Below are 21,997 nucleotides of genomic sequence, written 5' to 3' on the forward strand. Positions count from 1 at the left end.
ACTTTACACTTTCTCTTAGCTGCGGCTGCACTCATGTCTGCCAGGGAGAAAAATACCTGAGATGAGCGGTGGAAAAATGTTCTTATATACAGTTCATGAGGGGTACTCAGTGTTCAGATTCAGCATTCAATTTCCATCACTGATAGCGTTGCTATTGATTCAGAGTTTGCTCTATGCTTGGCGTGGGCCAGACACAACAGATCTCAGGGTTTGGGAGCTGTCAGTCAAGGTAGTCCAGGAGTCTTTTTTTCGAAGCCTGTCAGGGTGAAGCGTGAAGCCTCACATTTCCCCCTAAACAAGGAGGACGACAGAATGGGCCTAAAAGCTGTCTGAGAGGAGAGGAATGATAGTGAGACCAAACAGGCAAGAAAAACATTAAACCTCTGTGAAAGTGGCTTCCACTTAAATCATTTCCCTTTACTCATCCGAGTAAAATAAGCTCTCATTAAAGCTTTGAGCCAATAACAAGAAATATAGTGTTTAGCATCAGGTCATACACCATTTTACCTCTAAAACCGTTCATTATTTGATGCTTCCTCAGCAGGTTCTCTCTACTTTTGTTTGCAAATGGTCTTGTTTTGACGTAAAGAAATTACGCACACATTCAAATCTCTTACCCTGCACTTCCAAAGGCTGTGTTGTTCTGTAGCTTAAGGTGCAACACTTCTTAACGTTTCCCTTCTTTCCGATACAGATCTGGTGATTTCCAATGTGTTTAAAATACAAAAAGCTGCAATTGCATTTTCCCATTTCCAATCAGGGTGATATGGATATGTCATACAAAACAGATCCCAAGGCATGCAGCCTACATGTGACTTTTATTTGAAAGCATATCAGGTGAAAAGAACTCAAACTTTGAAGGCACATACTGGCACATTCTCTTTTTCCACATCAAAGCGGTTCACATTAGCACAGCATATACAGTAGGTTACGTCCTAAAATAGATGTGAACAGTCTTCTAAAACAGTAAGGTGTGAGCTGCAGTTCAGAATTCATGAAAGCCTGTGGTGTGTATGTAGATACAGACACAAACAGAAACAGACAGAGGCGCACACACACACACACACACACGTACACACACACACACACACGCGCGCGCGTATGTGCACGCCACATACACCAGTCACTCAAACAAAAAGGTATTTATTTATTGTGCTGATAAGGGACGGGAGGCCGTGCTGCTTTGAAATGCTGAGTAGAAAAGGGAGAGCATCTGCCATGGCTGTGGGAGCATCTGACCCCCCCACCATGGATAAGAATGAGGGATGGGATCACTGGGATATCTCCATTCAGAACACTGCCACTTATCTGCTGCAATTAACATTAAAAGCCCCCAACACAAATAAATGAAAACATGAGTGCCTCTAAATATGAATGCCACCGTATGCCATGCTTTGCGCTCTGTAAGCTTGTCTGTATTGGCGTGTGTGTGTGTGTGTGTGTGTGTGTGTGTGTGTGTGTGTGTGTGTGAGAGCTTGCCATTTGTTACCCGTATCCCAGAGAGGAAAGGGGATATTGTGAAAATCAGTGTTCAAGCAAGTGAGCTCTGGGGGGAAACCCCCCCGAGGTTCAAAGAGCAATTAAAAGTCAACGGTTCTCTCCAGCAGCCCACTACTGTATCTCATTCTCTTCTCTGAGCCTCATGCACAGGGATGGAAGGAGTACAGGGGGGATGGTGGGGGAGTTCCAGACCATAATTTTCCATGAGTGACGAACTGTGAAATACAACAAAAGCCCCCATTACTGCAAGAGGGATTTAGAGCACATATAGCAATAGAAGAGAAAAGGGGGTAAAAAATGCCTTCTTCAAATAAAATACAAAAAAACCTCTGTGTCACAGAAATGAGACTGTGACGGCCCATATGCTTGGTTCATATTATGCACGGGTCTTCAAATCCAGTGAGTGCAGTGAGCATTAAACAATGAGACAATGTGATATTTCTGGGTGACTTGTAGTCAATAGCAAGAGCCTTTAAGATATTCAGAGGCTAAATCTGAGCTATGAGAGATCAGTCCTCCCTTGACTTATATTCAATACTAATTTTCTGGGAATTCATCATGTCAGTATCTGGAAACCAAAGCTGAATGAGAGTGAAATATAATGTTTTTGTTTCCCAAAATGAAACATTAGCCATTCTCCTATTGACTTCATTCTCTACGTGCAAGAGGATATTTTTTTTCAAGCGGCACTTTCACAGCCTAACATAGTCTTACATCTAAATAAGGGGAATAGGGATTTTTTCCGTTCCTCTGCTTCTCCAAACTTTCCTCTGCATACTTCATGGCAAAGAAGGAAATGTTTTGCTCCAAACTTTGACAAAAAAAGTCAACAGAAAACCCTGTGGGAAGCTGGAGTCAAGGAGGCCCCCCTGTTATCTTGTTATGGCAGCGTAAACGGTGAGGCAACACTGAACGCCTTGATGGAGCCCAGATAGACGAGTCACACACTCACACAACACAGCATCACAGAGCAACACCTGATGTTGCACACCAACTTTTCACTTTTACAAACTTTTCTCCCTGGGAGTAAACATTTCCTCCTGTTTGCACTTTTTTAAACAATACTCTGTCATTTCCACTCATACTCAAACCATAAAATATCATATGACAGCAGATAATAGTCATAATAGATAATAGCATAGAAAATAGAGAACAAGGCAGCAAAAAAAAGCAACATTCACTGTAACACACATAAAATTGACTTCACTAAAGCCCACCCCTCTTAGTTACTGCTGCTACACCTGTCCAACTTTCTGTTTGCACATATTCAGTTTATTATGATGACGCTAGCAGATTTACCACTTAAAATTCTTGGTAATTTGTTTAGTACAATGGATCCTTGATTTGACACAGAGGCTGACAAAAGCAGGTTTTTAATTTCTAGCAGGACGCCATCGATTTTGCAGGCTGAATTCCATCAGCTGTAGCTAGCTAGCTAATTATGGTTGAAAACATTGTCTCCGGCGGACTTCTTAATGTTTCCAGCTGACAGGTTTTTGAAACAAAAACTGATATGATATGATAGCATGCTAAAAGACTGAGGCTAAATCTGCATGTCCCTGGCAAAAAGTCAGCATCCTCACCAACTGATGATTCATGATTGCTTACTACTTAGCTAGCAAGCTAGTTAGCTGAACATGCTAAAGATGCACGCAGTTTACATAGGAGCAGATAAACACTGTTTCATCCCGTGGTTAGTGGACACACATACACACCAAGACAAGAGTGCAATGAAGCCATTTTATGTTGTACTAAAGTCACTTTGTCCCTATTAATCCATAAGTATCATAAATGACACAAAGTTGACAAAAAACATGATCCACATCACCAACTACAAACCTGATCACACTAGTGATTATCATACATACGTTTTCAAAGGACATGGTAGGAACTGTAGGAAACCATTAAAGAAGTACCCTCCCGAGATGCATTCAACATTAAGAACTAAAATGTGATGGATGAATATGGATGGCTGGATGTTTCCTCACTCAGTCTTACTCTGTGGCCTATGCAAGGCTGTGCCACAACATGCCCTTAACAGGAAGTGTGGGATTTTCTGCCAACACCTGTTTAATGGACTTCTCTTGAGCCTGGCCCGGGCTGGCTGACAAACCTGTGTTTGTGTTGGCGCTTGAAGACCTGGAAGACCGAGTGGTTGGAGGAAATGAGAAAACGATAAAAATTCAGACGGTGCCCGACGCTCATGCAAAGTTTATGGCACAGGATGGGTCGGCGAGAATATGATGAGATCCTCCTGTGACCACGGTGTGTATAACCTTCACATTGGGCAGATAGACACAGTCTGACAGTTCTGTGCTGTTAGACAATATTTTCACTGCACTGGTAGTGTTTCAGCTGAATGTATCAAGCTACAAAATGAAAGTATGTTATGCTGCTGGGTTCAGATTAGGGGAACCAGGGGGAGGGGCCCAAGGGCGAAAAAGCAGACTGAGTAAGAGCTAGTGATTACAACTACGCACCATCCATTCACCCCCCCACCCACTTGTACTTAAACTTATTATTTCAATAAGACACAAGGTTCTGGTTTGTGCTGTGTCAGTGTTTCAGTGTTACCAGCTATAAATCAAGCTGCTTCAGTTGGCTAAAGGATTACCACTTAGATGCTATTGTAATCACTGTGCATCATGTTATAATAAAGATTGTTTTTCTTGATTTTAGTCTCTGAGTTTTATTGATAAGGCAGTATTTTTAGGATGATTTGGGAGCCTCTGTTCTTGTAGCATGATGTACAATATCATTGGTGTTTGCATCAGTGGTTATGGCTCCTAAGATGATGAAAAGTTCTCTACCCATAAAGGAGAGTGTTATCCGTCAAGTACAATGATGAAAGTACAGTGTCAATAGAAATTGTTTGTTGTATTAGGCTTGATTAGACTAATTAAATCACATAAAAAAGAGACAGAATTCCCTTGAGCACAGATTGAGATCAAAATTCAGTCAAGTCTCAAATGCTGCCTGTCGGTGAATTGTGCAGAAATAAGAACTCCAGCCTTGTTGGGCACTCCAGATAACTATCACTAATCAAACAAAGAACCATGCTGCAAGAATAACTTGTTTTGGTCCATATTCTGCACCTCTGTCAAGAATTTCAATAAACCTTTGATTTGGTTTGGTCTGGTAAAGATGAAAGAAGACACATTAAATGGCTCAAGTTGACTTAATCCTCTGATGTTAAACAGTTCTATTGAGTGAGTAATTTGTAATTTGTTTTTTTCAATGCTGGCTAATTGCTCCTACATTCCTTGAGTCTGGAAAGCCGCCTTTGTGCTTGTTTTCGCAATCTCGCCCCCTCGCAAAAAAAGAGAGCCAATATAAACAAGTTTATGAGACAGAATGTCGCAGACAACACTGTAGCCCTGCAAAAAAAGCCGCCGTCTCTTTCCTCTCACTCTCGTCCTCCTCTAACCCCTTGCACTGACTGTTACAATATGAAATGAGACATATTGCTGCTGACAGCGCACTCGTTTCTCAAGGAAATGTCAGTGTAGAGCCTGGTGAGAGGCGGCACAGTGTGTGAGTGTGGGGTGCGGGGGAGTTAAAACGCTTTGTCTGTCTGAAACCTCTAATCAGGATCAGCTTAGGGAAAGGTCAGATTTGTATATCACAATGTAAATCCATGGGAGCCCGTGGCACCCCTCACTTTCATTTATTAGATAACACGCCTAGAGAAGCCTCTGCATGGTGCTTGAATTGGAACAGGTACAATTATTCAAAAACTCTACAATAACAACAAAAATATAGACTTCCTTACCTATACTTCAACAGCATTAGCTTTAACTATAAACACACACAAGGGCAAATGTAAGTGTCACCTATTGTTCTACCATTTCTTCACCTGACACTGCTGAGGGACTATTAACACGCACACCTGTTTTCACTGTCACTACACAAGCAGGTGTTCAGCAACACCACATGCACCTGACGTCTAGTCTTCACCACAGTATTTTTAACATTTCAAACAGTTCACAGCCTTGTGTAACAAAATAAAACTGCACTACTTAAGCTTGTGTTCTGAGTGTTTTTATATTAACTATTTAATTAACTATGTAAGGAAGCCTGATAATGTTGTGCCTAAAATAGGGAACCAGGAGTTTCACGGGGCTGTGACTGTGTGTCTTTGCTGTCACTTCATCTTTGACTTATCTTTCTGCAGTACTTCTCTGTATTTTATTTTGCTAACATGTATACTGCACGGTATATAGCACCATCCATCAACCATACTACACCGGGTAGTATCCAGCAAACAATATACAATATGAGCAAAACCATGCCCAACAAACTCAGGGATTTAAACATGTGCACACAGTATTTGTGAGCAACCTTCTCTTATCACGGCATGGCATTAATGACTTTCATCGGGCGCACATGCTGCACCACCTTTTCAATAATCCTCTTCGTTTCCTCATTTGGATTTGATTGGCTATGAAATGCACCGGCCTGCCACGACTCAGGTTTCAGCATTCATCAGCATTTCCTGGTTGTAAATTGATGGCACAAACAGAGACGTACAGTACTTGCACAGGAATGCATAAGGACATCCAAACACACACACACACACGCACACACGCACAAGCATGGTTTTCAAGCCTAGCATAAATTATGGAGTTACACCTAGAAGGGGGGTTCTTCTATGTTTAATGCCATGTGCATCAAAGAAGAACCAATGCATGCAAGGTTGTACTGGTTGTCAAGTTGTGTGTTGGAGTGTCGGAGTAACTGAGTGGATGTTACTTCAGTTTAAACCTCTGCCGAAGAGTAGATGAAACACTGATAATTCCCTGGAGAGTCCTATACACGGCCAGACATCGAGAAAGCATAACTACTTGAATCTACATGTGCCAGCCAGCACAGACTTCTCTAAATGTAACACCATTATTTGCATTCACTATTTTGTATCTTGTTTATGTTTTCAAAGTTGGAGGTTTTTAGATTACTCCATAATCTGAGCTGTCAATTAGTCTTTTTGGACAAGTTTGTTAACGAGAATCGCTTCTTCTCCAGTAATACACTGTTTTTGTATGAAGTCGAAGACGCGCTGCTGAACCCTGCACAAACTCAATCATCAACTGGTCCAGGCTCTGCGACCTGTCCAGGCCTTTAAAGGCCAGTCTGAGTCTAACTGGAGGGGACAGTGACTTCTCATATGATGGCAGATTTGTGTGCCAGAGTTCAGCGAATGCCAGCTTATTGCTATTGAAAAGGTCACTGGGCTAGAAGGAGAATAAAAAGCCTTTACTGGGGAGTGTGATGTGTGTATGAGCGTACATATGTGTGTGTGTGTGTGTGTATGTGGGGTGAAGGCCGCAACCTGAGATAACCACGCTCATATAAGCACCATGCCCTGGAGCTGCTGCATCTCTCTCTCCTCTCGTTGGGCTTTGGTGTCTGTTACCGTCAGCACTCCAGGAAGCAGACGCAAGGCTTTAAAATACACCCGCCTCCATGAGTGCAAAATCAATTACCAGAGAGATGAAATTCTCCGATAACGTGGCCTAATGATAATTGCCCCAAATCTGCAATGATCTGACTCACGATATAAACCACTATTGGCAGTGCAGCAGCGTATTGGCAGCCAGAGTAGCTGGAATATCAATGATAAGTGTTCCGATGTTGATTTGGAGCCACGTTACTGCCTAGGGTAAACATAAACCAACTGCAGAGAATTGGACTCTATGGTAAGCGGCAGGGTCATATTTCACTGATGTTTGTGTGATTTGTGATGAGTGCAGTACAGTAGAGAGAGGAAATGGTTATGTGGGAGCTAACCGCTGCCTGTTTAATTGAGGCACTCCTATCACATTGACTGCCGGAGACATGAGGGCGACAGCGCGGCGCAAACTCCCGCTAATTCAATAAGCGATCATCAGACTGTTAAAAGGCTGGCAATAATAATAAACTCAGTTTCAGCCGCGTGTCCAGAAACAGACCGGCTCCACTGAAGCATCAGACACGGATGGCCGCTACTGGCCCGGGATCCGTCCACTTTATCCACAACACAGCCGCTGCAAAGCAAACACAAGGCACGCTTCAGGTTCAAATGCGGATCAATCGGGGGTCACAGGGCCGCCCAGAGGGAGAACGGAGGGTGACCCCATTTTGATGATGACCTCCAAGAAATGGCATCCTACCCCTTCAACCCCCACCCAAATTCCCCTTTGCCTTCAACCAACCTTGGACCGATCACGGGAGTCAGCATTTTTCAAAAGTGCCTGAGAGATGTCGGGCTGAATAATGTGTCCTATGAATAAAACACATTAGCTACAAAACATGTTGAATTATTCACATTTCAGAGCCTCCATCCCGCCCCACGCCGGAGATATTAGTTCTTCAGTCACCGTATGCTTTGCACATAGTCCTCTGAGTCTCTCCCCCATGTTCGCTCCCTCTCGCTTCTCTCTTGATCATTCGCTCACTGTCTTTGTCATCTGTATTTTGTTAATCCCTCTCTGTTCCTCTGTGTCTCCTCTCAGCTGACTTTCTGCTGATGGCGACTGTCTATTTATACTCCTCAAGTTACTACTTTTCCTGGAACATCTCACTATTTATCTAAAGAGCTCTTGAAGCCGTTGAGGAGTGCATTTGTTCTGAGAGAATCTTTGATGACTTGGTAACACACGACGGCCCAAAATGGATTCATCATTTAGCGTTAATCTGAGGCGACCAGCTGTGAGTTTCAAAGTGAAAAGGACCCTGGAATAAGGAGGAGGGCGGTTTGCTCATTAAATACTTGACCTAATATGCATCTTTTGCTCATTTTATTTTCAGCTCCACCAGGAATTTGTGATTTTCATGATTGCAATGTAATTCGCAGAATCAACAGTACCGCATGAACTTCAAAGGGTAAGCCAATCAACCAATCACTGCTTTTTATTGTGCTGTTTAAATATAAAATCCCTCTTATCCTACAAAATATCGCTTTTGAGTCATCTTGATTTTACACAAAATAAAAAAATTAGCTAACTGGTGCAAGGCTGTACTCAGGCACAGAGGTGCTTGTCAGTCTGCTAACATGCAGGTATAATGTTTGCCATGTTCACCATCTTAGTTTAGCATTTGCTCATTAGCACTAAACACAACCAAAGTGATGATGATGATAGCGCTGGAGGATAATTTAAGGGATTACCAAAGTTGTTACAATTCATCCTGAGGGGGATATAAATGTTTGTACCAAATTTCAAAGCAATCCATCACACAGTTGTCGAGTCATTTCACTGAAAACCACAAATGTCAACCTCATGAAGGTAGCTAGAGGAAAAGTCAAGGGATCACCAAAGTCAGAAGGCTTCATCCTCTGGGGACACTGCATGTATGCACAACATTTCAAGCCATCCAACAGTTTTAATTTATAATTTCCGACAGCATTTAAGTCTGTACCAAAGTGGTGGACAGACAGAATGACCGACATACTGACATTGCCAGCCACTTTGCTAGCATGGCTAAAAAAAATGTTGTTAACCAGAAAATCAGACACAGACGGACACAGATTCATTTCTCACAGGAAGGCAAATATGCTGAAGCGGAAAGCAACAGTCTCCAAGGCAAGCTGTGTCACTGGATTCTCCAAATAAACATTTTAAGGGTGAAAAATGACCATACGGAACAAAAACGATTGCGGACACTGACTATTATGTTCATGTGTTTGAGTAAAGAAAAGCAAAGCATTGAACACGTATATTACGGGCAAAGGTGCAACAACGTGAGAAAAACAGTTGGCACTTAAAATATCGCTCCACTTAATTTCTCATTCATGCTGTTGTATTTTTAGACCACCTGTGTACTATTTCACATTGTTTGAATTTTTAGGCCACTTACTCACCCAACTCTGCCAAAAGACACACATTGACACAACCGAAAAGCTGTGCTGGGACATCTTTTCACTTTGAAAAATAACAACGACTGAGGGAAATGTATTTTTATGTGACTCTGATGTGTGTGTGGGGTGGGGGTGAGGCAATTGTGTGTGCGTGTGTGTTTTCGTTGGTAAAGTCACATTATACAGTGTTTTCTGCAAGTAAGCAGCATCAACAGCACATCAGACAGCATTTGCAGTACACACCAAGAAGCAGCTCTCTAAACAGCAGAACATGACGTCAATGGGCACAAGCCTCTATTTCTTCAGCCATGGCTACGTATCTGAGTCACACAGGCTTTGAAAGTGTCTGTCACGGCTGCAGGTTCAGAATAGAGTAGATACACGATACACACAGATAAGAAAGCTGCCTTGGTATTTCTTTACTTGGTGTACAAGTTGTTTTTTTAAATAGAGGATTCTGAGGTTCTCTTCACTTTTGCAAGTACTCACCAGGGCACAGTATGTCTCCGGAGGGTCTCCACAGGTGATGTTGGGGGGATCCACAGTAACCTTCAGGTACTGGGTCATGTCTGCTGCCTCCGGCTGGCAGGCCATGTAGTCCCAGGTTAAGCCTTCGTCTGAGTAAATTTGTGACTTGCACACATCGTAGTGGCCCCATGCTGCAGGGTAGTGCTGCATGGCCGCCTGGCAAACACCGGTCCACAGTGCCTGCAGCGTCAACGCAAAATGGAAACGCATGGCTGGTCCTATCTCAGCTCCTTCAGCTCCTTCTCAGGGAGCTGTATCTCCTTCTGAAGGTGTGCGCACAAGGAATCCCTCTTCTACTTCCACTCACTACAACTCACTCAACTGGAGTGAGGAGGCATGCCAAACTCCCCTCAGATGGAGCGGGCGTCGGTTTAGAAGTGTCTTGTTGTTTTTCTTTACTATTTCTTTCGGGGAGTTCTGGAGTGGTGGATAACTACGAGGGATGGTGAGGTTACCAGACCATTGAGAAGATAAGAGGAGAGGATCAAGGGAGGGAGGAGGATGGTGGAGGAGAAGGAGGAGGAAGAAGGGGGAGGCAAGAAGGAGATAGCCCTCTGACACGCTGATAGGAAGATGAGTGACAGGTCTCCTCAGCTTGCCTGGCTGTCAATCATGGTCCTCGTCTTGCGAAGCGATCTGGCGCTGCAGAGAAACGAGAAACAGAAGAGGGGGGTGAATATACCTCCCTTATGGGAATGGAATTTGACAGTGAGAGAACATTAGCTGGCGCCATGGCATGGGTCACAGGTGTATGTGTGAACAGAGACCTGGAGGGGTGCTAGATAGGGGTGCCATGTTGGTGTTTGTTGTCCATCAAAACACAGAAAATCAGTTAGTGAGGCCATCAGTGTAAATTGGATCCTGCTGCTTTCACACCAAACCCTCATCTCACTCAAGGGTATCAAGCCTACAGTGTCACAGCTCTCCCCATCCCCTCACACTCCTCACACACCCCTCACAGCATTAGCTGGAATGATAGAGTTTACATGAAGATAAAAAAAAAAACACATAATTTTTTATGCAATCATGGTCATCAAGATATTTAGATTTCTAACTTTACTTGATCTGATGGCGCTGTCTTAATCATACATAGAGAGTAGTGCAGTAAGGGGCTCCACCTAATGTTGTAAATTCATGTACTTATTCTATGATGAGAAATATGACGCTGATCGGTGCGGTGAGAGTGAACCAAAACTGTGAAGTTTCGGGCTGTAAACCCAAATAAATGAGCTGAAAGATGCTAAAAAATAGAGCTGAGAGGACCTGCAGAGCTGATGATAATAATAACAATATTTCTCTGTGGGTTTGTCACTAAGAGCAACACCTTTAACATCACACAGTCATCTGAGCCACAGTTAATTTAAAAATATTGTTTATAGCAGCTTTAATTTACTTTTTTCTAGAGTGAACACCAGAATTTCACTTGAACAGGATAAAGTGAGTCACTCTTACTTGATATAGTCCCACTATGCAATTTAGGATAAAATCACATGTTAACATAAATAATAACTGGTTTCAAGTTTCTTCTCTTAAGTGGTAGAGCTGTCCATAGCAGGAGACACTGCACTATATCACATACAGTGATTTACTTCCCAGGCTGCACCGCATCCACTTATATCTGCCAACCATTGTGAGCTGTGGCCTCACTTTTCCTTTTGTCTTCAGTTTTTGTATTAAAACACCAATATAAACATAGCTTAGCATCAGGCTGGCAAACATTTCACCCTGCTTCCTGTTTTGTCTCCTACTGCTCAGTTCATTGGCTACAATGTGTATGTATAATCATTTGTTAATGTCTTCCTTTTCATTATTTTGTTTTTGAATAGACCTTCTTTTAAATAAGGCTGTCTTCAGCCTGTGTATACCTTGATGTCTCTCTAGCCAGAAGCGCAGCAGTAAGCCGGTGGAGGTTTCCCACCTTCAAACAGCTGCATGACTGCAGGTGATTGATGGAGGCCAGAGTCAATACAGACTGGTAGACATTTTAGTGCTGCTCAATCAGTCAGCTGAGTCAGTATGTGTGTGTGTGTGTGTGTGTGTGTGTGTGTGCTGACCAGAAGACCTTCCAGTCATCAGTGATGATCAATTAGCAGCTACAGTGTAGATAGGGTGTTTGTTTATTGCTAATTAATTCAAAATTTCATTTACCATTAGATTAGATTAGATACTGGGTCACAGCAGCATTAAATAGAAAAGACTAGTATAAATAAAATTGGATTATATTAACATACCACATACAGATTACTGTTTATAGAGATGCAGAAAGAGTCTGGTCTACAGCATGAAGAAAATGTGCAAAAACACAAGCTGTGACAATATGACAAGGTGTGATGTGAGAGTGTGAGAAAGACTATGTGAAAATAATACATCGTACATAGGAGTTGTATTCATATTTAACGGTCTACCTGAGGCCTGAACACGTATTAAAACAACTACACACCTTCCAGATGATTCATTTCATCATAGAGGCAATAAACGTGCAGATGAAGGAACCCGACTGAAAAACTGCAACATGAAGGCACATTGGCACTGTTTCACATGTGTGTATGTATACAGTAGATGTACAGCTTGCATGTGATATTTTCACACAGTGCCATTCAGAACCATTTCAATTTGACGGAATGTAAGACATCATTTTAAGTAGCAGCCAAGGTCAAGGGCAAAGGCTTAGTAGCATACAAGTATGTCCTATGCAAAGCAGCAAATGCACACGAAGGAAAAAAATAAAACATCTTTCAACTACTGGAAACCAGATATAGGCAGGAAAAACTTGGTAAAGGTGAGATTTGATAAGATGAAAAATATCCTCTAAAATTGGATGCAAACAGAAATCATGCTAATTGCCCTTTATGGCATGTGCTCTGTTTAAAAACAAACTACTGCAAAATGAAGATCCATCACGTCAATAGAAATAAGCATTATCCACAGATCAGGTTGGAAACTGGGATAACATTTTGCACAAGATGATCGAGAAAGACAATGTAGAACTGGTGCAAAGAGCGAGTATGGAGGAAGGGTGAAGAAGTTAACGTGGGGGAAAAAATGAAGCACCTAAAATGTAAAATGTAAGAATGTCAATGGGGGAGATGTCAGCAGGTGAGGAAGCAGCCAATTATCCAGAGGAACTCTTGGCACCGAGCCCCCTGTTCCTATTAAGAGACATAATATTACCGTGTTAAGGAGGAGACTAAAGAGATGGCTGGAAAGTGTCTGCGTGTGTGTGTAAAGGTGTGTGTGAGCTTCACCTGTAACCTCTGTATAAAGAGAGGTTCAAGTCGTGTGTAAGGAGACAACAAGGGCTGGCGAGGTATTCGATAACAAGCAATAGAGATCACAAAAGCGGGGGTCGTTATCTATCCATCCTGGACGTGGCGGCCCCTTCCTCTCATTACTCCCTGCTTATAACCCGAGGAGACGAGGTGAGGGGGAGAAAAGGAGAGCAGATGGAGGAGAAGTGTGGACGTGCATTTTAAGCGAGGAAAAGGGTTTATTTTAGGGCAGGTCGGCTCCTCCAACCATCGATCAAGGTCCGAGGACATCAGAGGAGGCACGCCCACAGGAAGTGCAGGAACATACGGTGTATTGCATTGTAAGTACATTGTAACTTCTTTTTGGAGATACTCAGGAACGTTGAGTAAGCCACAATGTTATTCACCTGTGTGTGTGTCCTAATTAGAAACTTGCAGACTCTATGAATATGCAGATATTTCTTTTCATTTAACATTTTTAACTGCTGGACACAAGACTAATTTAACAACCACCGCAGTGTACGTTCACTGGAGGCTTCACGTTCCACGTCATGCTTGTGTAAATTGCATGCTGGACATCGACTGGCTTCCAGGCTAGTTGTGATATCACAAAGTCCTGCTTGTGCATCCACCTCTTCAACCGAGATTTAAGGTGAGCATGGAGAAACTTTGCCCCCCTGCAGCAGATGAATGTGAATGCAAACTGCACGTTCATCATTCTGCACCGGGAGGGTCAAACATCCAAGAGAAGAAACATTAAGAAAAACTCATTTCTGAGTGTCATTTTCTTCATATAGATATGAAACATGTAGATATATAAAAAGTAAAAGCAGCAAGAGGGAAATAAAAGTGCTTTCTACTTTTTACAGATATTTACAAAAAGAAGGTTTAAAACTGAAGATGTACAAATGTTAAGTAGCCAAAATGTCATTCTCCTTTGTATGCAGGTATTAAACCATTAAAATATTTAATAAATAATGCTAAATTTCAGTGGAGAGTTAAGTGTCTCATGGTCATGTAAATTATTAATTTAGTTAATTTGAATTTTTTGTCTGCTTGAAATGAATATGAAATAAGCTATTGGCAGCTTCAGGTCAAATTGATCAATATCGGCCTTCACTGAATAATAAACCACATACAGTAGACCAGCTTGTGAGGTGTTCACTCACAGCCTGCCCGAAAACGACAGGTACCAAACCCGCCAGTGCTGCAGACGGCAAGCTGGATTTTATATTTAAACACATGAATCTTTCACAAGGCCCGGCCGTCCCGGGAGAGGGGTTTGTTTGGCCGGTGAGTTCATCCCACCCACCCAAACAGCCACCCATGCACGCGGCTGGGAAACAGCCACTCGGTGTCCACTTCCATTTCATCCCCGGGGCCACTCGAGCATTACTGAGTGTTTCTCCGAATCCCCAGGGAGATGTTACACGCGTGTCCCCAGAGCCGCTCTTTACTACCAGTGGGAGTCACTTGTAAATCATGCATGACCAAAGGAAGAAATGGAGGAGCACGTCCCTCAAATCTGCTCCGTTATCCAGCTCTTCTTTCTCACTTTAACCCCAAAACGTCTGCAGGTGTACATGTTGTTCAGGGTCTGTAATTAACTTCTCACTCAAAGCACATTTGGAACCTTTTTAGTGGCACCTTTTTATTTCAAATTGGCAGTTTAGACCCACTGTGTTTTCCTCCTTCTGTCCCCAACCACTTCATCTCTTCCAGTTTTTGCCCATACTGATCATTTCATTTTTTTGGTTTGTTTTGACCAGTTGTTTGTGTGGTTTCAGCATTTCCTCCTGCTGCTGGCGGTGTGGTGCCAACAAATTCGACTGCTCCAGACTGCATTTTCCAGTTGTTCTTTGATCAAAAAGGCCCATTTTTTTTCCCTCACCCAGGACACACTGGAAAGAATTGTCAGGTCATAATCTCCCACGAATCTCCTACGGTGGCCCACAGGGGGCAGTACTTACACACCTACCTGACTATTTAACAATTTGACAAATTATAAATGTTCCCAGAATTTCAAAAATGTCCACTTTAGCTGTAAAGTGTGTGCTCAGCCCAGAGTAAGGTGGAATAATTACAAGGTTACCATTGATGTTCGGACTATTTTTTCCCCCTTTCATTTTTAATTTCACGCATTTTATGCACTTTCAAGGGCAATTTCTGACCCTGCTTCTGTCCTGTCTCTACCTACTTTCATCTTTTCTGACTCTACCTGTTTCATATTCCCCACCAGTGCCTTGCTAAAAGAGAGCATGGGAGAGAGAAGGACAGAAAGACAGGAGGGGCAGACACTCAGAACCAGATGAAAGATAGATAAAGATAGAAGCTGGCCTGGCTTCAGAAAAAAAAGCCTCCTGCTTGCTCTCTGTGCTCCACTCACCAGATTTCTCTGCCTGCCTTTCCAGAATCCCTAATCTTGCCTGTTAACAACCTGCCAATAGGGCCGCTGTCCTCATGAATAAACATAAGGAGAGTGGAGCATGGCCCTGCAAACATGACAGCCAGCGTTGCCGTGGAACAGCGAGCACGCCTGTAACGCATCCCCGGGGCTTGCTTGCCTCCGAGTCAGCCCATCACTTAGCGCTCTTTTCCACTTCTTAAAATGTCGCCGCCTTCAGTCGGCAGGCTTATGATCTTTTAATAATGACGACAGGTAGCAAATGGGTGGAGAGCTGACAGATGGTTAAGTGACTGTGTGTTGGTGTTGGGTGGGCAGCCTCAGAGGGAATCAAAGCTGTGGCTGTGCCCTAGGGTTAGACATATAGTCTGGCTGCTGCCGTTAGCCAAAACTGGGCTTGTATTGAAGCTTGTTTTCCACCACAGATGTGATAAATGATTACCTCTGTGTGTGTGTGTGTGTGTGTGTGTGTATAACATGCATGGAATAAAAATTAGAGCCAGAACAAGTGTCTCATCCTGAAAAAGATTTTTGTTTCTCATGTTTGAGGCACCTTGCCACCCTCACAAGAAGCTGAAAAATGAAAAACAAAACCTCCAGGAGAATCACTGAAAAGGCTGTATTAGTGCTGGCTATCAAAAAGCCATGCTTGAACCCTGCTGAGGTAATCATTCCTGTAACAGGACGCGGCTGCAGCCTCTCCTCGAATCCAGCGTGCACTGGAGCCAGACAGGTCAGGCCTCTGAAGGCGAGCGTGTCCCTGACTGCCGGAGACGTGCTTCACTTGCCTTCACCAGCTGCATCTGCCACAATCCTCTATCACTCCCTCCGTCTCTCCCATCCACCCCCACCCCTTCCCCACTGAGCTGCAGAGGCTGCCACGCTCGCACTCTGTGTGTGCGAGAGCAGCACTCCTGACAGGGCGACTGTGGCGATGCTGCCCCAAGTCGAGCTGAACACCCTCGGGCGTCAGTTACTCCAGTGCCACATATAGGCCACAGCAGTGCACGGGGGCGCCCAATGAGACAGTGAGACAAGATCACGCCTCCGCCACCCTCCCTCCCTCCTCTCCCTCTCAGCCTCTCCTCGCCACCAAGCATGCTTCTCTTTGCGACACAGGAACACCTTATGCATTATTAAAGACACTTTTCCTAAAAGCTGCTAGCACATTATTCTGCAACCACAGTGACATGTCTGGATACTCAAAATGTCCACTTCAGCTCTAAAGACTGGGCTCACCCAGGTACATGCTGGATATGTAAGCGGGAACAGCCACATGGTTTAAAGTGGCAGCTGCTAACACACAGAAGATGACTCATTATTACCTGCCATTATTTCACAGGAGGAGTAAAAAACATAAAACCGCATAGACTGCAATCACAATTACTATAAGTCAATGGAAGTGGCAGTTGCAACTTTAATATGGAACTTGAAATGCACACAGCATTAGTCCTGAAGCCAGAGGCGATCATGTTTAATGCTAATAATTATGGGCATGTCCTTAGAAGATGAATTGTTTGGTATTCTCCAATACAAGGCCAAGGTAAACGCATATGGTTCTTGCAGGATATAACTATTATAAATAATATCATAACTAAAGAGCACGCACAGCCACAGACTTGTGTTGAAATATCTGCCTTAAGACAAACCCACTGGGCATTAAAAAGCAAAAAGAAGTGTTGGAATCAAGCAGGTTTGAATTTAAATGAGAAGCCAATGCATGTGTACAGAGTGAAGCAATATTGAGAGCATGTACCAAATCTGACTGTAATAGGCTGCTCATGTAATGACGTATCAAAGGTAGGCCAATTGGCTGCAGCATGACATAAATGTAATTATGCGTGATAGATAGGCAACGATGAAGCAACGTGTTCCACAAGGGGGCGCCTCTAGGAACGGCCGGAAGAAATGATTTTGGATGCATTCAAGGTCGCCTGATTTGTAAATATGAACATGTCTTCCTTTGCGGGTCAGAAAGTCTTAAAAAGTTGTTTATGCAGTTTAGAAGGAGAAGACCCACAACTCCCTGCCCCCGTCCTCGTCTGTCCTTTAAATGCAGCCAGGCCAGAGCCAAGTCACTTTCAAAGATAATAAGCAGCTCCTTTAACGCTTCAGCACACAAAAAGTAAACTTCACAAGCAAAAAGAGAAACTTACATTTCTTGAATGCCCCTCTAGTGCGGGGTACTCCCTGTCCCCCTGCTCTTTAACGCCGTTCAACAAGTTCAGAGCAGCAGAATGAACAAGGAGGAAGAATGAAGCTCTTTAAGACGCGCTCCTTAACGGGAATGTGATGAGTACGCACGTCAGTCTCTGAGGAATCGCTGCGCGCACCATCTCCTACTCTTGTTTGGCGACCGGGGTGTGTGGGGGGTGGGGGTGGGGGTGGGGGAGAGAAAACGATCAAGAGGAGGATTTTCCTGCCACTTCAAAACAAATGACTGATCGCCGTCCTGAGGGCTCGGTCAGCACCGTGGTGTACCTGGTGTAAACTGGGGGATTTCTGAGCAGGAGCTCCGGTGCCAAAGTGTCCATCATCCTCTCTCCAAGTGTCATTCCATCACGGCGTCAATAGTGAGGCCCGGTGATGTCCGCAGAAAAACCCAAAAAGAATAAACACTAGTGCAAGAAGAAAGTTTGACTTGCTGGCGTGCGTCCCTCCTGTTTATAATCCCTTCATTTCCAGAGGCTCCTGCGTGTGGACCTGTGCGCGGATCTCGTCCCCACTCTCTCCTCTCTCTCTCTCTCCTTCTCCCTGGCTCTGAATAGGTTTCAGCCACTCAACGGGGACATGAATCACACCAATTAGACTCGGCTGCTGAGAATATCCGCTCGCATCAACGCATCCTCTCCTGGACGTGTTCCCCGGCACGGCGCAGCACCGACCGCCCAGACAGAGATGACGGGGAAGATAATGCGCTGCGAGGCTCTATTAGATGAGACGCACACTCAGCTTGTCCCCCTCCCCTCCACCCCCACACGCACACCTATGGTTTCTCTCCCCCCCCCCCCCCTCCAGCCTGTCTCCACCTCGCCTTCAACCCCCCCTCCCCCATACACATCCACTCACAGGCGCACCATCCTCTTTCGGGACCCGTTAGAAACTCAGGAGGGAGGAGGATCGCCTGTAGTTGAACCACTTTTTGCGGAGTTCACTCGACTCGCCTGACGGTGTCAAATTATCCAACAAATGCGGGCGTTAATAGCCTCAAAGGAACGATTGCATCCGGTTAAAATGGAAGGAGGAAAATCTCCGACTCCCACTTGATTTTTCCCGGGCAGCCAACCAACAATGTGTGCAAAGATCCAAGATATTTGACGAGAAGCGTTCATGTGTTTCTGTCCCTTCAGATGCCCATTCCGCTCTCAACGCTTTATTGCCAGGAGCTCATAAAGTAAATGTGATATTTGAATTAGTGGTAACAATTCAGGAAGGTGCTTCATTGTTCCAGAAAGTGATTTAACTCCACCCGCCTGGGTTTAGGTAGTTTTACTCTCCTTGCCTCGTTCAGTAAGTAGTTTCAACTCCAAATAGGTGTAAACGTCAGCAGACTAATTCTAATGGGAAGAAGGCGTCAGTGAAGGTGCCATTCAAAAATATGAGAGTTCAGATAATGTGAGATAATTAAGTAAATACAGGAGAAGGAGGTCTTGCATGTATTTTCATCTAAACTCTCAGGTCTGCTGTTTGAAACTCGCGTGTTTTCTCAGGAGAAAGTGGGTAGCTGGAAATCATTTCAGCAAAGAAAGTGCTCACAGTTCTTTTTTATCAAGCCCGGAGAGCGCACCTTCACTGGCGGACACAAAGCTGTGGGAGAAGGAGTCAGCCTTTGACACATGAACGTGCCAGTGCTTGCAGTCTGTATGGAGCCTCTGAAGGCACAGAGAGGCCATATTTATATATATATATATATATATATATATATTTATTTATTTTTATCAGACAAAGATTAGTTTTACAAAACGAGATACAGGTGAAAGATGAATGGCGGTGGACAAGAGCGCTGTCTCCATGTTATTTACAAATGACAGGGAATCATGCGTGTTATTGTCTGCACAGAGCATTCATTTCAGCTCACAGCGCGTCCATGTGTCCTTTATAGCCTCATATACATATATATATATATATATATATATACAGACACACACACATACACACAGGTGAGTTATGCACAAAATGGCAAGAACAAAGCAGTTTACCCAACAGATCCTTCCTTTACAGTGACTACAGTATTTAAGCCACACCTGGTTTCTTTCTGGTTGTCGCACCAAACGCGTCGCTTGTGTTAATTAGAACATTTCCACGCGAGGAAAAGGCAGGGTCCTGGATGATAACCTTACTTTCTCTAATCACCACGCACTATCTGGCCACCCACTCGGTGCGCGTCGCAGCGAAGCTTCAAAAGTTTACGCGGCCCGGCATTCGGTTGAAGATGAACGAAATGAAAAGAAAGTCAGCTGCCTGAGCCCCTCACCTTGGTCTTCAGTGCTTCATACCGTCGAGGAACAGCCAGCCGTGTCGCCTGTTGCAGCCAAATAGATCCGCTTTAAAACGGGACATGTTAGCGCGGCACGGGAACGAACGGGAGACTCGCCGTGGAAGCGACCAGCTTCGTCTCCGCCGCTCCCGGGGAATGGAGGAGAGCTCCCGGTACCAGCGCCACGTCACTTAGAGCCGGACACCCAGGTGGAGAACACCACCCGAGCCAAATGTAGCGATTTAAATAGAATAAAAAAAAAAAAAGTTGGTTCAAATGAAGCGGCTGATTGCAACAAGAGATTTGCTGCGGCTCCTCAGAGACGCAGAGTGAGCAGACTCGCTGCGCTCAGACACAATGAGGCGGCGAGTCTTTGACAACTGACTTTCACCTGAAGTTTATTTCTCTGCTGAAGCCTGAGAGCCGCAGCTGAGCGCAGCCATGAGCAGAAACACCTTTAACTGGAGCCATCAGCCCATTTGACAAATCTTAGGGTTTGGGATTTTATTTTATCTTTTGCAGGTAATTTTTAATTAAATTTTTAATTTCTTTGACAAGTCACTGAGATCAGATATCTGATCATCAGCAGGCATTTGTGGGGAATCTATTGGATTGCTTTATGGCGATGGAAAACTGCTTTATGGCACAAAACAGTAGGAAAGATACATCTGTCAGGAAAGACTGATGGTAAAATGATGTGCAGCCACCTCCCTGAAGGCAAAGGTGGTAAATGTGAGTACATTTTGAGCCACTGCTGCCCGATACAGGCTGCCACTCATCTTGATCATAGTCTTGTTGTTTAGAGTCATTGTTCAAATGTATAACCATTGATTTGACAACAATAAAAAGACGTTTAAAACTGCTGCATATAGTGCTTTTAAAAGTTACTCTTAGAAATGTGTGACTTAATATCTAAAACAAAGTAACTTGGAAATTGGTAGATTGTAATGGACAAAACATTTCCACAATGGAGGGCTTAAGTCAGGAAATATGAGAAGTCCATCAGAAACGTACAGCAAAGAGGCTTTGTAGCTAATATTGTTTGCTTTTTAAAAGCAGAAAATCTGATGCCAGTTGCTCACGTGTCCCCATTTCTGAGCAGTTACAGCTGAGAGGGTGGTAGCAGATGAGTCAGTAAGTGGAGCTTTGAAAGCCCGAAATCTCAACAACAAGCCAAATTGAGTTGAGTCATTGGTATTGATCAACAAACCCCGCACATGGAACACGTCCATTTTGGTTTATGGTGCAGTTCAGTCCTCAGTTAACTGGTCTCTAACTTTGTGTGTGACACAGTGGAAAGGTTAAGGATACAGTGAAGACTATCTCAGCTGTGGAGACAGCTCTTCACGCAGCTGCCTCTCTCTTTCTCCCTCCTCTGCGAGCCCAAGGGCAACCCGCCTGACATGAAGCTCTCTTTCTAATTCACTCAGCGACAAGAAAGAGGAGTGCACAGTGAAAAGCTACCAAAGAGCACATTTAATTCCCACTTATTGACTCAATACAATGACACCGTATAATATGTTCACTCACAATGCAGTTCTGAGGCCCGTCTGCAGACTGTTAAGCTCTTTTCTGTCTTTTCTTCAGGGTTTAAAATCACTGAGCTCCGGCAGACTGGGTCTGCACGGCAACTCCGTAAATGAAGCCGATAGATATCTTGTGTATATTAACACGTTATATCTAGTGGGACTGTGTCAAACCAGATGTGCCAGAGGTCAGCGAGGAAAGTGAAAGGAGGGTGTGTTTGAATGTGGAGGATTACTATTATTCACAGATATACACACTTCTTGTCTTGAAATCCATCAGTGGGTTCAATAGATGGCTCTTTGCTTGAGAGACCAATAATAGTGTGGTGGCCCCGTGGTCCGATATCCCACCTCCACCCTTGTGTATTGTGAAGTTTCTTTTTTTTTCTCCTTCATTCTTGTCATATTGCATGACGGTTATTAGAAAATTGATGGGTGAAGCTGTTTCTGCACATGCCTGTCAGGCGGACGCCAGGCACA

The 21,997-nt window shown here is 43.9% G+C and overlaps 1 protein-coding gene across 2 annotated transcripts in view; it reads right to left on the reverse strand.

Moving 5' to 3' along the window:
- ntng1a (netrin g1a) overlaps nucleotides 1-10,072 on the reverse strand; it is an 81,964-nt gene extending 71,892 nt beyond the window's left edge. For both annotated transcript variants that reach the window (XM_070928367.1, XM_070928366.1), the window contains exon 1: nucleotides 9,824-10,072. In XM_070928367.1, coding sequence (XP_070784468.1) covers nucleotides 9,824-10,072 — 249 coding nt within the window. The remainder of the gene's footprint in view (nucleotides 1-9,823) is intronic.
- Between the last annotated feature and the right edge of the window lie 11,925 nt (nucleotides 10,073-21,997).

This window comes from Enoplosus armatus, chromosome 21 (assembly GCF_043641665.1).
Source record: "Enoplosus armatus isolate fEnoArm2 chromosome 21, fEnoArm2.hap1, whole genome shotgun sequence".
In the NCBI taxonomy this organism is placed as follows: Eukaryota; Metazoa; Chordata; class Actinopteri; order Centrarchiformes; family Enoplosidae; genus Enoplosus; species Enoplosus armatus.